This window comes from Notolepis coatsorum, assembly GCF_963971535.1.
Source record: "Notolepis coatsorum genome assembly, contig: SCAFFOLD_1455, whole genome shotgun sequence".
Lineage (NCBI taxonomy): Eukaryota > Metazoa > Chordata > Actinopteri > Aulopiformes > Paralepididae > Notolepis > Notolepis coatsorum.
This window is the reverse complement of record NW_028172641.1, coordinates 33414-48368: the sequence shown is the minus strand read 5'-3', so window position 1 is coordinate 48368 and position 14955 is coordinate 33414. Positions and strand designations below refer to the sequence as shown.

At 42.7% G+C, this 14955-nt stretch overlaps 1 protein-coding gene across 1 annotated transcript in view; it reads right to left on the bottom strand.

Moving 5' to 3' along the window:
- Positions 1-9091: 9091 nt before the first annotated feature.
- The window catches only part of LOC311248001 (syntaxin-10-like), a 30132-nt gene continuing 24268 nt past the window's right edge, over positions 9092-14955 (bottom strand). Inside the window, exons 8-9 of the mRNA XM_084338967.1 lie at positions 10582-10676; positions 9092-9563 (exon numbers count right to left, since the gene is read on the bottom strand). Coding sequence (XP_084195093.1) covers positions 9487-9563; positions 10582-10676 — 172 coding nt within the window. The 3' untranslated portion in view covers positions 9092-9486. The remainder of the gene's footprint in view (positions 9564-10581; positions 10677-14955) is intronic.

Genomic DNA, 14955 nt, shown 5'->3' with positions numbered 1-14955 from the left:
TTCCACAAATCAAAAACGCAAAATCTTGTTGACGCATCAACCGTTAGAAGTTGTGAAGCTGTCGATTTGATAAAAGCCAAATAGAAAACGGTCAGTTGATTGAACTTGCTGACGTCCCCTGAGAGAAAAGAGGACTGCGGTTGTTTTGCTTTGACCTCTCCATCCGTCTGTCTGTCTGTCGTCTTGCTCCTGCAGTGGCCGGCGTGTCTGTCGTTCCACAGACTGAAAAGTGACTAGGAGAGGGTGGAATAATCTTTTTTTTTAAAGCACCTTTTGGGGTGAGCGCTCACTGTCCGGTAAAGAGACGGCGGGCCAGAGCCTCTGCACCTTCCCGAGCACACTCTCTAAAGTCACTTGCAATCTGCCGTCGGAAGCAGGATATATATATTTCTTTTTTTCGGTTTGGGGGGTTTTTGGAAGGGGAATCGAGTCATGATGTGAGGGTTCTTTTTGTAGGTATTTTGTATTTTTTTTTTTTTCTTTGGCATTTGTTGTTTGTATTGTAAATGTTGACTATGTGCCCGTCGCCCACCCCCCTCCCCAGGCGGGCACTGGGAGCGGAGTACATCTCTCTTCTTGGGGGTTGAGATGGGGGATGGTTTGGGTGGCTGGTCTTATTGGGGAAGGGTACAGGTGGAGGCTATTAGGCGCTTCTCCATCACACAGCAGACCTGTGGGTGGAGTCAGGAAGGTGGGGGGAGTGGGTGGAGTTAGGAAGGTGGGGGCTGTGGGAGGAGTCAGGAAGGTGGGGGGAGTGAAACAGACGTTGGTAGCTGAGACTCTAGTGACCAGTTTACAAGAACAGAGAAATGCACAAGGAAGCTCACATTGGAGTTGATATACCTATGCATTAAAACATTTCTTTCGGCTAATCTCTTAGTTACATCAATATTGTGCTCTCGGAAACAATGTTTTCTTTCAGCTAATTATAACGAGATTGTGTAAAGCTGAGAAGTGTTGTGTTTAGATGAAGTATTTACAACTGAGGAAGGAGAGAATCCTAACCAGGAGATACCAGCGGAATAGGATGTGGCGATTTATCAGGTGCGCCGTCATGGTTCATCAACGCAGATGTCCCAGTGGTAAACTGTTTTAACCCTTTCACTACCACACTACAGACGGTTAACCCTTTGTCGTGTGGCAGTGAAAGGGTTAAACCTTTGGTCGTGTGGCAGTGAAAGGGTTCAACTGTTAACCGTTTGATCTCAACAGTGGGCATTGTTGATATTTACAACAAAAGAAACGACACCATTTCTAAATGTAACCTATTCAATAGTTAATTGCATTCATAGCAGTCTTATTTCATATCCGTCGTTATAAAATATATCCTGTATTCCCTCCATCTCGCCTGGAGAATTTCTCCCTCGAGTTGAAATATAGCACGGGTACCGCAGGTCGGTTGGCGGTGGAGAAAGCAAAACAACAAAGCGGGAGCATGGGCGCAGCAAAGGTAGTGGGAAAGCACCACGCGGGAAAGGAGTAAACCATGGAGGCATGTAGCCTAAACTGAGGGGGGGGGGGGGGGGGGTGGGGGGGGAAGAAGAGAGGACAATGGAGGAGGATGCAAGACGTTTTTATTGATGTTCTCCTTGTTGAGACACATGATTATGTATTCTCCAGTCTGTAGGCTAGTTCTCTACATCCATATAGGCCCCCCTCCTCTCCTCTGCCTCCACCTCTCCTCTCTGTCCTCCACCCCACCTCTCCTCTCTGCCCTCCACCCCTCCTCCCTGCCCTCCACCCCACCTCTCTGCCCTCCACCCCACCTCTCCTCTCTGCCCTCCTCTGTCATCCACCCCACCTCTCCTGTCCTCCACCCCTCCTCTCCTCTGCCCTCCACCCCACCTCTCCTCCCTGCCCTCCACCCCACCTCTCCTCCCTCCACCCCATCCCTCCTCCCTGCCCTCCACCCCACCTCTCCTCCATCCCTCCTCTCTGCCTCCACCCCACACACTCTTCACCAGTTTTTCCTGCGCTCCGGATTCTGTGTGTTTCTCTGCCACTGAAACGGCAGCCTTGTGTAGTCTTCTATCCAGAAACATTTACTACTATTACTCCGCTCTTTCAGTGACCCCCCCCCCCCCCCCCACACACCAGAGACAAACACACACACACACACTCTCTGAATATTTAACACGCACACACTCTGGGCGCTCGCAGACGACGCGGCCCCCTGTGTGTGTGTGTCAGTGATGCAGTTTTAAGTACATGTGACCTCGGGAGCTCTCAGCCATAGCAGACCTGACCCCCACGGAGACCTGAAGTAGGGCTCGGCGGTAAGAATGGCTCGTGGCTGGTGTGGCTGATCAGCAGGTACATCTTTTTATCAGGAACAAATAAGGAAGCTCAACAAGGTTCCTTGAAAAACATTGAATGATTGACAGTGCAGGGTATATAGTGAAGGATGGACGGAGTCAATGTCGCGACACTTTTACCTCAGAATCATTATAGAGAAAGGGGGGTTGGGGCTTTCATATTACCATAGTAACCGTGAATTACTTTTTTTTTTTTTTTTCTGTCTCTGGTGTCGTCGGGTAAATAATCTGCAGAACTGTTCTTTTTTTGTTTTTCACTATAAATATATAAATATATAAACTGTACATTACATAGAAGCACTATCGAAGTTTGATTGTTAGATGTGCACTCGCAGCATGAGGTAATATTCTTACGATTATTATTCTTCATAACCCAGAAAAGAAAGAGAAACACAGCTTTTGGAAAAAACCCAATGCAGTAGCGTCTACTGATGTCAAAGAAAATGCCCCCCCGCCACACCCCCCTTCCGTGTTTGCCCGAACCCCCCACACACACACATGTACATGCCAGTGTTCCCCCATACAGACCCGAACCCCCCCCCCCACACACATGTACATGCCAGTGTTCCCCCATACAGACCCGAACCCCCCCCCCCCCCCACATGTACATGCCAGTGTTCCCCCATACAGACCCGAACCCCCCCCCCCCCCCCCCACACACACATGTACATGCCAGTGTTCCCCCATACAGACCCGAACCCCCCCCCCCCCCCCCCACACACATGTACATGCCAGTGTTCCCCCATTCAGACCCGAACCCCCCCCCCCCCCCCACACACACATGTACATGCCAGTGTTCCCCCATTCAGACCCGAACCCCCCCCCCCCCCCACACACATGTACATGCCAGTGTTCCCCCACTCAGACCCGAACCCCCCCCCCCCCCCCACACACACATGTACATGCCAGTGTTCCCCCACTCAGACCCGAACCCCCCCCCCCCCCCCACACACACATGTACATGCCAGTGTTCCCCCACTCAGACCCGAACCCCCCCCCCCCCCCCACACATGTACATGCCAGTGTTCCCCCATGTGTTCCAGGTGCCAATAACTATGTGAATTCCTAACTGTGACCCAGTAATAAAGATAATTGCACATTAACTACTGTAAAGAGAGAAAAAAAAACGACTGAAAATGAGAAAAAAAAGTATCTGAATATCTTAATAAAAGGTTTGTAACAAAGAACGGACTTGGTGTTTTTTTTGTAAGATACATTTAGTTTCTTCTTCAGTATGTCTTGGCTACGGTTTGCTGCTCAGCTGTGGCGGCACGGTGGTGTAGTGGTTAACATTGTCGCCTCACAGCTAGAAGGTTGTGGGTTCGATTCCCACGTGGCAGTGTTGCCAGTTACTACCCAGGCGGGGTATCTCCCGGGCCTTTCTGTGTGGAGTTTCGTCAGTGGTGCACACCAACTTTTTGTTTTTCTCACTTTACACTTTACATTTTACATTACATTTAGCGGACTCTTTTATCCAAAGCGACTTACAAGTTCTGTACGACAAGTCATCAGGAAGGGCACAACTCTATCAGCTGAGTAACAATGTTCATCAAGGTGTTAAGTGCTACAGTGTAGGTTCGTTTATTAGGACAAGTGCATGACAGTAAGGTTAGATTTAATTATTTTTTATTAAACTTAAACACTTTCACTACCAATAAAAGGTACTAATAAACTTTATATTTATTAGTAAAGAGATTTGCACTACAATTCATACCTCATTGCACCTTATACCCTACGTTTGTACCTCACTGTTACTCTTTTTACTCTATTGTATATATGTATATTGACTGAACACTTATTTGACGTACTTTTGACTTTTTCTATTTTATACTTTTTATCTAGTATTTTTATCTAGCACTCTCACAGGGGCTCATACAGGAAAAAGCATTTCATGATAAAGTATACTGTATTTTACTATGACAATTAATAAACAAACTTGAAACTTACCACACTACAGACGGTACCTTCTGTGACGCAGTGAAAGGGTTAACCCTTTGCCTGCGCCAGCATTATCAATACCTGCATACATTTAAATTGTAATCACACTGCCATGCTGATATCAGTGATACGTGTACAAGAAAAGACGTCGGGTCACTGCAAAATTATATAGATTTGAATTGGTGTATTCATTTTCCCCAAGAAAAACTTCCAAGTAAAATGCAAAGAAATACATTTACAAAAAGAGTGAGCATTTTTTTCCTAAATGTTTAGCATACGGCTGGTACAAGTCAACACTACTACAGCATGTACTCATCATGGCCCCGGGGATGGATACAAACTTCAGAGGCTTTATGCGGTTGAAACGGAAAAGCTTTCAACTCTGGGAAACATTAAACAGGGCTGAGAAAAATTAGGGATCGTCACGATCCCTACTTAATTCTCCATAGAATAGAGATGCACCATAATAATAATAATAATTACTTTTCTAGACACTCAAAGCGCTTTACAATGTAGGGTGGAAATGGCCTCCTTCACCACCATGTTTCCACTGCTGGTAGGCTACAGCTTCAGTACTGGACTACAACACCCAGTGGCTACAGCTTCAGTACTGGACTACAACACCCAGTGGCTACAGCTTCAGTACTGGACTACAACACCCAGTGGCTACAGCTTCAGTACTGGACTACAACACCCAGTGGCTACAGCTTCAGTACTGGACTACAACACCCAGTGGCTACAGCTTCAGTACTGGACTACAACACCCAGTGGCTACAGCGTCAGTACTGGACTACAACACCCAGTGGCTACAGCTTCAGTACTGGACTACAACACCCAGTGGCTACAGCGTCAGTACTGGACTACAACACCCAGTGGCACGCCCACTGAAGTGCTCACACTCCACTAGAGTGGAGCCACTTTACTAGTGGAACTAAAAATGGCCACAGAGTGTACGAGTATCGGGCCAATACAGACTGCCTGATTACTTTTACCAACGGATTTCCAGTTCTGCGTTCTGCGATCTGATTGGCCACTGACGTTTCTGGTCGCGCCAATCGTGTGACGCCTGTTTCTATCACCGGTTAAGCTTAGGCACTCTTTCGAAGTTGGTTAAGGTTAGTTTGTCTTAGAGCAGGGCGATAGAACCCCAGCCCTGATTCCAAACTCTAACCTTAACCAACTTCGAAAGAGTCGCCTAAGCTTAACCAGTGATAAACTAGGCGTTAGGTACAGGGGCGTCCATTTGGTATGGCAAGGTATGGCACTCGCCATACCTTGGCAAATAAAAATGTAAAAAAGAAAAACATTTTTTTTTTTACAATTTTCTATGTTGATTTAGAATTCGAATGTCAACATTATGAACGAAGCTTCGAACTATTCGGTACAGCCCTAGCATGTTTTGATATTGTCAATTATCTCACTTTTACTAGGTGACTTTTACTGTGACTAACTGAAATATGCCCAAAAAAAAGGAAAATGGACATAGGGATGTTTTTTAATCAAAGGGCAGCAGAGACAAGTGATACAGGGACACAGGTAAGGTCTGACTTAGTGATTATAATAGTGCAGTTCAGCATTCAGTAACCCATACTTTTTGTGAATGTGTTTTTGATACTACATTCTGTTGAACACACACCTCAAACCCGTACCTAAGGAAAATTGGCTCAATTGCAAGAAAAGTAATAGACAGTTATGATATTACATTCTGCATAATTCGTATGCAAAATATTGTGGTTCCCTGCTTTAGTCTGTTGACACATTTCTATACTAAAAATGCTTGTGTAGTCCTGTGTCATACCTAAATGTCATATAACTGAATTGTATAGAAACAACTCACCAAAAGTGACTATTGCACAACTGATTTGACAAAAAAAATCCACCACCTTCACCACCCCCGCCCTTCTCCTCGCCATACCTTGCCTTTTACTGAAAGGACGCCACTGGTTAGGTAGTTTGCAGGCTGTTGAGGTGGAAATGGGCGCGTCACGCGATTGGGCGCACATGTCACATGACCAGAAACGTCAGTGGCCAATCAGATCGCACCAGAAACGTCAGTGGCCAATCAGATCGCAGAACGTGGAAATCTGTTGGTAAAAAACTAGACGCATACAGACTACCAACCCAATCCATTACTAGAATTAGACCGTTCATTTTGGTCAATCAACAAATAATAATTGATAATAATCCCAATTATTTCCATTTGAGGGCTCCCAACAGTGTACAAAAAATGCAGACATTCTAATAGTTTTGTTTTCAAATACCGATTTGGGATATTGGGTAAATTCTCCGTTATCGATTATGTTTCAGTCGACATCGGTGCTTCCCTACCGAGGGTGTAGCCAAAGCGCAGATATTTATGCTATTTGGCATTAAAAGGAGAAAAAAGGCAGCCACATTGTAAATACATTCATCTTGAGTGGCGACTAACGGACTCTTCTGACCACAGTTCTTCCCAGTGAGAGAGAACACTGATCTCTGGAGTGAAGCGAGACCCGTGAGTCTTCAGCCGGGGGCTCAGCAGCAACACCGCTACTTAAGGAATGTGGGTCTATTTCTCTCAATTCTTACAAATAAATGTGTTTTCTTGTGAAATAAATGCATATTTGCGGACTCTTCTTCCAATAATGAAATAAAATACAAGATCTTAATGTGGTTTTAGTTGGATAAAACAAATATGAAATAAAATACAAGATCTTAACACTTTGGGTGCCGGGAACCGTGTTTAGACGTCATTGCGGGCCATGCTCAAGTTGCCGAAGACGCTTTACAGCGTCTTTAATATCAATATTTCAAAAATCTGCGATCGGATTTATATGTCCCCTCCGCTGGCCTGAGATCCACCAGCAGGGCCCACTGAGCTCTCTGGCGGTTCAGGAGCGCCATCTGGTGGCCGATCGGCGCAACTGCTTAACAGGATGTGCCATAGAGGTTGTGCTGGACTCCGTATTACTTCCGGGCACTCGCTATAGGTCCCGGGACTCTGGCTCGTCACGCTACACAGTGATCGATTGCCAATAACTCGATAAACAACATGATTTGGACGTATATACCATTATACAAGCTGAAGATGGACCGGGTAAATCGCCATCCCATAATGATAGAATTTCTACTCTACGATGATCGCCCAACGGCGCGCGGAGACTGGGGTGAGTTTGAGCGTGTAACGTTACCGTCTTCGATACTAACTGCTATTATCAACATTTGACCCACATTAGATGATCGGTATAACGCTGCCCACGGAATTATAAACGCCCCCTCGCCCATCCGGTCAACATCAGATGACGTGTAGTAACTTCTAGAAGTACGTCTAGTTGGAATTTTTTATATTGCGCTGATTGCCATCAAACTGTATTTCATCATCAATATAATGCATTTGGGGCTATATATCACGTTCTGGAGAAAGCTGCAGAAAGAGATGAAAACATACTTATACATTAGACCATACTTTACTATGAATATGTGAATGAAAAAGTTTAACGTTGCTACACAATGAACAATACATATAGGACTTTGAATGGGCCCTAATAATGGCAATGTAGCAATAGAATTTAAAAAGTTATAGCCCTGCAAAGGGGACTTTCTCCATAGACAAATAGAGCTGGCAATCTATGGTATATCATGAATTTAACCTTAGGCAGCCAAAGTGTTAATGTGGTTTTAGTTGGATAAAACAAATATGAAATAAAAACAAGATCTTAATGTGGTTTTAGTTGGATAAAACAAATATAATTAAATAAAAATACAAGATCTTAAATGTGGTTTTAGTTGGATAAAACAAATATAATTAAATAAAAATACAAGATCTTTGTGGTTTTAGACAACTAAAATGAATAAAATACAAGATCTTAATTAGTTCTGTGCGCACGCTGTTGTCTGGGCTCCAGGCCGAGGACCACTGTATGCGAGCTGTAAAGCATCGTCTCTTACAGTTTTGTTAACACACAACTTCCTAAGCTGCATATCATACGCAGATATGGCACACAAAAAAACGTGGAAAGATACTTCGTATCCACACAAAAGCAGACGTGAACAAGTGAATGCTGTAAAGCAGACATGGCTATGAGGCTTTCATTATGAAAGCTCAACATGGTTGTGAATGACCTAATAAAGGCACAACATGATGACCTCCGAGACTTGATTTACACACAACCTAAATGTGATTATCAATCCCGTCTAACCCAGAACGGACAATTCTTTTCAAACAGTAACAAAGAAAATTATAATCTGGGTCATATTTTGGTTAAAATTTTGATTTTTTTTCTCTTTTTGCATAAATCCAGCCTTGGTTCAGGAATAAAAAGAATTTACACAATTTCAAAGCAAGTAAACCAACATATCTATACAATATTGCAACACACCTCAACATAGGGAGTGTTACTTGACATAAATGATACAATTAAATATATAACAGAAGACCTCCACTAGAGGGCGCTTCCAGGCCCTAACCATCAACGTCTGAGACGCCCTGCCCAGCAACAGTTTCTCCTTTCTTATGATGAGGCTATTCAATATGATGGAAAAGCCCATTTCAACATGGCCACGGTCAACTCAACTCCCAATAATCACATATCTAGATTCAGATGGCCCCAATCAATCATGTGCTTAATCATTTGAGCAGGAGCATTATGTATCCGAGCGTAGATCAGTCAGTAACTGTACCTGATGGGAGTCATAGGCACACTTCAATTTACTGCACATTTCATAAAGCGTATAAAAATATATATAAGGCACAGACGACCCGCCCCCCCCCCCCCCCCCCCTTCTCTTGATTTCTGTTATTCATTCATCCCTCCCTCCCTCCCCAAGTAAACCCAATTGCAGTATCACATTGAGTACTGTAATAGAAATGCATCAATATGAATACAGCCCCACCGTTCAGCCCTCCCGTTCATACGGATGATAACAGGAATGCCCTCCCGTTCATACGGATGATAACAGGAATGCCCTCCCGTTCATATGGATGATAACAGGAATGCCCTCCCGTTCATACGGATGATAACAGGAATGCCCTCCCGTTCATACGGATGATAACAGGAATGCCCTCCCGTTCATACGAATGATAACAGGAATGGCATGTAGTCGAATAATTAAAACACAGGAGGGGGAAAAATAGATTAATTTCTCTCTGTGCATCGATGACTCTGGGAGGGAAGGAGGAGAGAAGCTTATTCATAGATCTGTCCGTCCATCCACCCACCCATCCGGCTCCCCCAGGCTCCCGAGAGGTGCGGGATCAGAGAGCGAAGAAGAGGATGAGGACCACGATCATGACGACTACTAGCACTCCGATGGCACACCACTGTCTACGACCTGCGAGACACACACACACAGAGGGGTGTAAAGTACTTGAGTAATTGTACTTTGTTACAATACTTAAGTACTGTTTTTTGGGATTTGTACTTTACTCAAGTATTATTAGGTTTGTATACTTGTACTTTTACTCAATTACATTTCAGAGAAACAAAACATACTTTTTACTCCTTAAAATGCAGACCTATAAAGTACAAAATCTCACAGGTCCAACTATTTGAATTAGTATATTTGTTTCTCTGGCCGAACTAACGTTAACGTTATTAATCCTGCGGCCGCCCTTCATTTAAAAACAGCCACATCAATTGAAAATGAACCCGCCCAAACCCATGCTGATTGGTCCTTGTGCAAGACTAGAAAGCGGGGATCTTTGATTGATCTGCTATCAGAAGAATAGTCAGATTTTTTTTTTTACTTTTAAATGTACTCAAGTGTGTTATAGTGGCTAGAGAATTGACTTCTCTGTCAAGGCACTTTTGTCCATATGAACTGATTTTGGGAGGCACTTTTCAACCTTTACATGGGAATTCCATAAAAATCTGTGCATTGTTACAGGGTTCCCACAGACATTGCACAAATTTAATTCAAGGACTTTCAAGTACTTTCCTAAGCACACTTTTTTCATTTTAAAAGGGCATTTAAAAGGATACAATTCACTTTTAAATGCAGTTTTTTATAGAAAAGAAAATCCGATCAAATATTTATGGCTAAGTTAAAACCAATTTCCGACAATTAGTTACACTTTAAATAAAAATAATTCTATTTCTTGATTCAGAACAATTCTATAATGGATGAACAAAACTTTCAATGTGAATGGTTGATTTGAATTTCAAGGACTTCTTAAGCACCTTATTTAAAAAATGGGCTGTTTTCAATTAATTCCAGGCCTTGACTTTATTTTTTGACAAGCACTTTAAGCACTTCAAGGACCTTGTGCGAACACCGATTATAGGAACTTGTAGAGGCATTCTTGCCCTGTTCATTTCTTATCTCGGTGGGTGCGTCTGTGTGTACTCACTGCTGGTCATGTGGGAGACCTTCTCCAGCTTCTTGAGGACAGAGTCCATGCGGGATGACGTCTGGTCCATTTCGTCTCCAAACTCCCCCAACATCCTGGCAACGTAAAGGACACAGAACCATGAACACAAACCTTTAACACACTGAAGACGCTATGTCACAGAAGATTGCTAGCTTTGGTCATTGCTAATTGCTGGCTAGCCTACACAACGTCATTCAGTAAGGTCCAGAGTACCAGCATGTTAAGAGTTTTGTTTGCTTATAGATCGTGAAAGAAGACTTTCCATGTGGTTTATGGTTAAGTTGGAGAGAGAGGACAAGGTACGGGATGTCAAATTGTCCTATATGTAGTAATATGGGCCGTTTATTTTGTATTCATTTTATGTATTTGGCTATGTCACTGTTATTGGAAGCCATTTGTGTCAAGTGTCATGTTAACTTTATTGAACATTGTGAATGTGGCTCATCTCTGAGTATCTTTTCTTCGTCTTTTCACTTCAGCTCTTACGTTGTGAATTGAAAAATAAACTTCATGAAACACCAGTTAAAGAGTCCATCCATCGCTCTCCCAGTGACGCTACATACAGAGTTCAGTACCCAACCCTAGTCTCTACTGTTCAGTACCCAACCCTAGTCTCTACTGTTCAGTACCCAACCCTAGTCTCTACTGTTCAGTACCCAACCCTAGTCTCTACTGTTCAGTACCCAACCCTAGTCTCTACTGTTCAGTACCCAACCCTAGTCTCTACTGTTCAGTACCCAACCCTAGTCTCTAGTGTTCAGTAAAGGATGGGTGCTTCTACGCCTTTACTGTTCAGTAAAAGTAGTGGATCAGTACTTGGTATCTAAGTCTCTAGTGTTCAGTAAAAGTAGTGGATCAGTACTTGGTATCTAAGTCTCTAGTGTTCAGTAAAAGTAGTGGATCAGTACTTGGTATCTAAGTCTCTAGTGTTCAGTAAAAGTAGTGGATCAGTACTTGGTATCCAAGTCTCTAGTGTTCAGTAAAAGTAGTGGATCAGTACTTGGTATCTAACTAAGTCTCTAGTGTTCAGTAAAAGTAGTGGATCAGTACTTGGTATCTAAGTCTCTAGTGTTCAGTAAAAGTAGTGGATCAGTACTTGGTAGTCTCTAGTGTTCAGTAAAAGTAGTGGATCAGTACTTGGTATCCAAGTCTCTAGAGTTCAGTAAAAGTAGTGGATCAGTACTTGGTATCTAACTAAGTCTCCAGTGTTCAGTAAAAGTAGTGGATCAGTACTTGGTATCTAAGTCTCTAGTGTTCAGTAAAAGTAGTGGATCAGTACTTGGTATCTAAGTCTCTAGTGTTCAGTAAAAGTAGTGGATCAGTACTTGGTATCTAAGTCTCTAGTGTTCAGTAAAAGTAGTGGATCAGTACTTGGTATCTAAGTCTCTAGTGTTCAGTAAAAGTAGTGGATCAGTACTTGGTATCTAAGTCTCTAGTGTTCAGTAAAAGTAGTGGATCAGTACTTGGTAGTCTCTAGTGTTCAGTAAAAGTAGTGGATCAGTACTTGGTATCTAAGTCTCTAGTGTTCAGTAAAAGTAGTGGATCAGTACTTGGTATCTAAGTCTCTAGTGTTCAGTAAAAGTAGTGGATCAGTACTTGGTATCTAAGTCTCTAGTGTTCAGTAAAAGTAGTGGATCAGTACTTGGTAGTCTCTAGTGTTCAGTAAAAGTAGTGGATCAGTACTTGGTATCAAAGTCTCTAGTGTTCAGTAAAAGTAGTGGATCAGTACTTGGTATCTAAGTCTCTAGTGTTCAGTAAAAGTAGTGGGTGGGTAATTGGCATCGGCCGATACTTTAACACTTTCAATGCCCAAAACGTGATAAGACGTTTTATCAGCCCAATGCCTGAATGCCCACGACGACAATTAGCGTTTTATTTTTGTATTAGCAATCTGAATTCATATTTCATCAACCGAGTCTCCCGTTGGTATGCAGCCCCTGTAGGAGCTCAGATGTGGGAAAAAAACCGCCCCTATTGTCTCCCAGATGGTAATGCACCCTTTTGGAATGGACTCAATGAAAATGGATGAGAAAAGAAAAATCCGGAATCCACATTTTACTTCTCAGGCATGTAACCCGAGCCGATCGGATTCATTGTGGAGCCTCAGAACAGCGTGGAATACATAATACAGTATGTAGCGTTAGATCAATAAAAGCTATCGATTTTTGGAATGGCGATCAGGAATTGGAATGATCTTTTTGGAAAACATCTGATCTGAGGTAAGGAATCTATTTTACAAGTCTTGGGATAACCAGAGTTGTATTCGCTGAGATTTCAGCGTTCGCCCTATGTGTGTGTGTGTGTGTGTGTGTGGGCGATCGCTTTGAGGAAGTCAGAGAATAGATTTTTCAGATCGCCTATATAGCGTGCATACGTACACATAATACTATCGATAATCTAGCGTTTATTTGAAAACTATTCATAAATAGGCCGAAAAATTACATGTATTCTAGAATATTCCAGTAAAGGGCGATTATCATGGAATATTTATATTTTCCTTGAAAACGAGGGTTTTTCAAAATGCTATAAAACGAAAAAGAACCGATAAAAAAACAATCCGCTTCGACAATGTTTACTGGAAAACAAGTCATTGATAAGCGACGGGCAGATTAGACACATAGCCATAATTTAAAACATAGATTAGGCGTTATTAACGCTAACATTGAAGTGGATGGTGGGCATTCAAGCGGTAAATCAAGGTTAAGCTTGGGCTCTGAAAGTGTTAAAGCTAAAGTGCAGAACTAGAGTAAGTAGTTATCAGGGGTTTGTCTTCCCCGCGCCAATCGCTTTCTTTCTTTGACTTTATTCCTCTGAACTCAAGAGTTTCTCTTTTTATCAGGAGCTTCCACTCCAGGGCCCCGTTCCATGTACCGGGATAACCGAGTTAGCCGGATAAAGTTATCCGGCTAACTCGGTTAGCCTGACTTTCCGATTTCATGTACCTGGATTTTCCAAATCACCATGACAACATATCCAAAAGTTTGAGCCTGGTCGAAAGCAGAGTTCAAGTTCAAGTTAGCCTGAACTATCGCCACGCCCCCGCAAAGAAGTGACAGCCCGTTTCCTGAAACTATTCCCACAGTCTACGATCTGCATTATACCATTCTGAATTACGTTTTTGTGCTCCATTCTTCCAGAGGGGGCTTTTGAAATGTAAAATAGACCCAAAATGCTGATATTAAATTCACTTTGTCCTAAATAATGCACGTTATATATACCGTGGCGACGGTGGCGCTCGCTCGTGCGATGTACACAACAATGTGGTTATTTTAATTGTAACTGGGATTAAGATGTCTGATGAGATGCGCTGTTTGACGGATTTGAGAAATTGAATGGGCCGTTGACGTCACATGAATGAATGAGGATAAAGGAATAAAACGTCATTCAAAATAAGGAATATTCTAAACACGGGTCTCTCGTTCATTAATGTATAAACAATGAATTTATCCCATCTGGCACAGTGGCCCAGCGGTAGTGCTCAAGACTCCCAATCTTGCGACCCGGGTTCTAATCCCGGAGTTTCCAATATGATTTTTTTGAATATAATATTAATGATTATACGCCAAAGTAGCCTGGTTTTAAGTTAAAATATTATAAATCTACATGCATTGAGGATGTCATTCTTTATATAGCTCTCAACGTGCACCAAATTGAATTATTCCTATATTGCAAAAAGAAGGACCCCGGTCTTGAACCCGGGTCATCCGTGTGGAAGTCAAAAGAACAACCCGTTACACCACAGAGTAGATAAGTAAAAGATTGACTATACATCAATCAATGGGCAAGAAAGCCGTCTCGTAATTCTGTATAACAGTTAACTAGTTATTTTCGCTAGCAAGATCTCATTTGATTATTCAATCCAGCAGGCAAGTTTAAAGAAATATAATCTGATTGATTGAGGTAATGATGGACTTAGAATTAGCCTATAGATAACGCATTTAACTTGTCGGCGAGGCGATTGAGCCTATTGCAATCTGTCAATAAAGTCTTAAATCAATTAATCAATCAATGCCGTTGAGAATCAGGGTCTCTGCCATCGATACGTGCTGGCTTTCCACCTAAAACGGGAGCGCGCATCTAGCCTGACTCTCAAGTCTGGCTTGAGTTAACGAGACTGAATCCAGGTTTGTGAAACAGGAAAATCCCGGCTTCGAACATCGGGTTAACTGAAGCTGGATAATGGACATGTTGATCGACTTAGTTGAACCACGTACATGGAACGGGGCCCAGGAACCTTTTCCTGTCGGTTTCATTCCGTCACTACTGTTGTTGTTGTTGTTGTTGTTGTTGTTGTTGTTGTTGTTGTTGTTGTTGTTCCGTCACTACTGTTGTTGTTGTTGTTGTTGTTGTTGT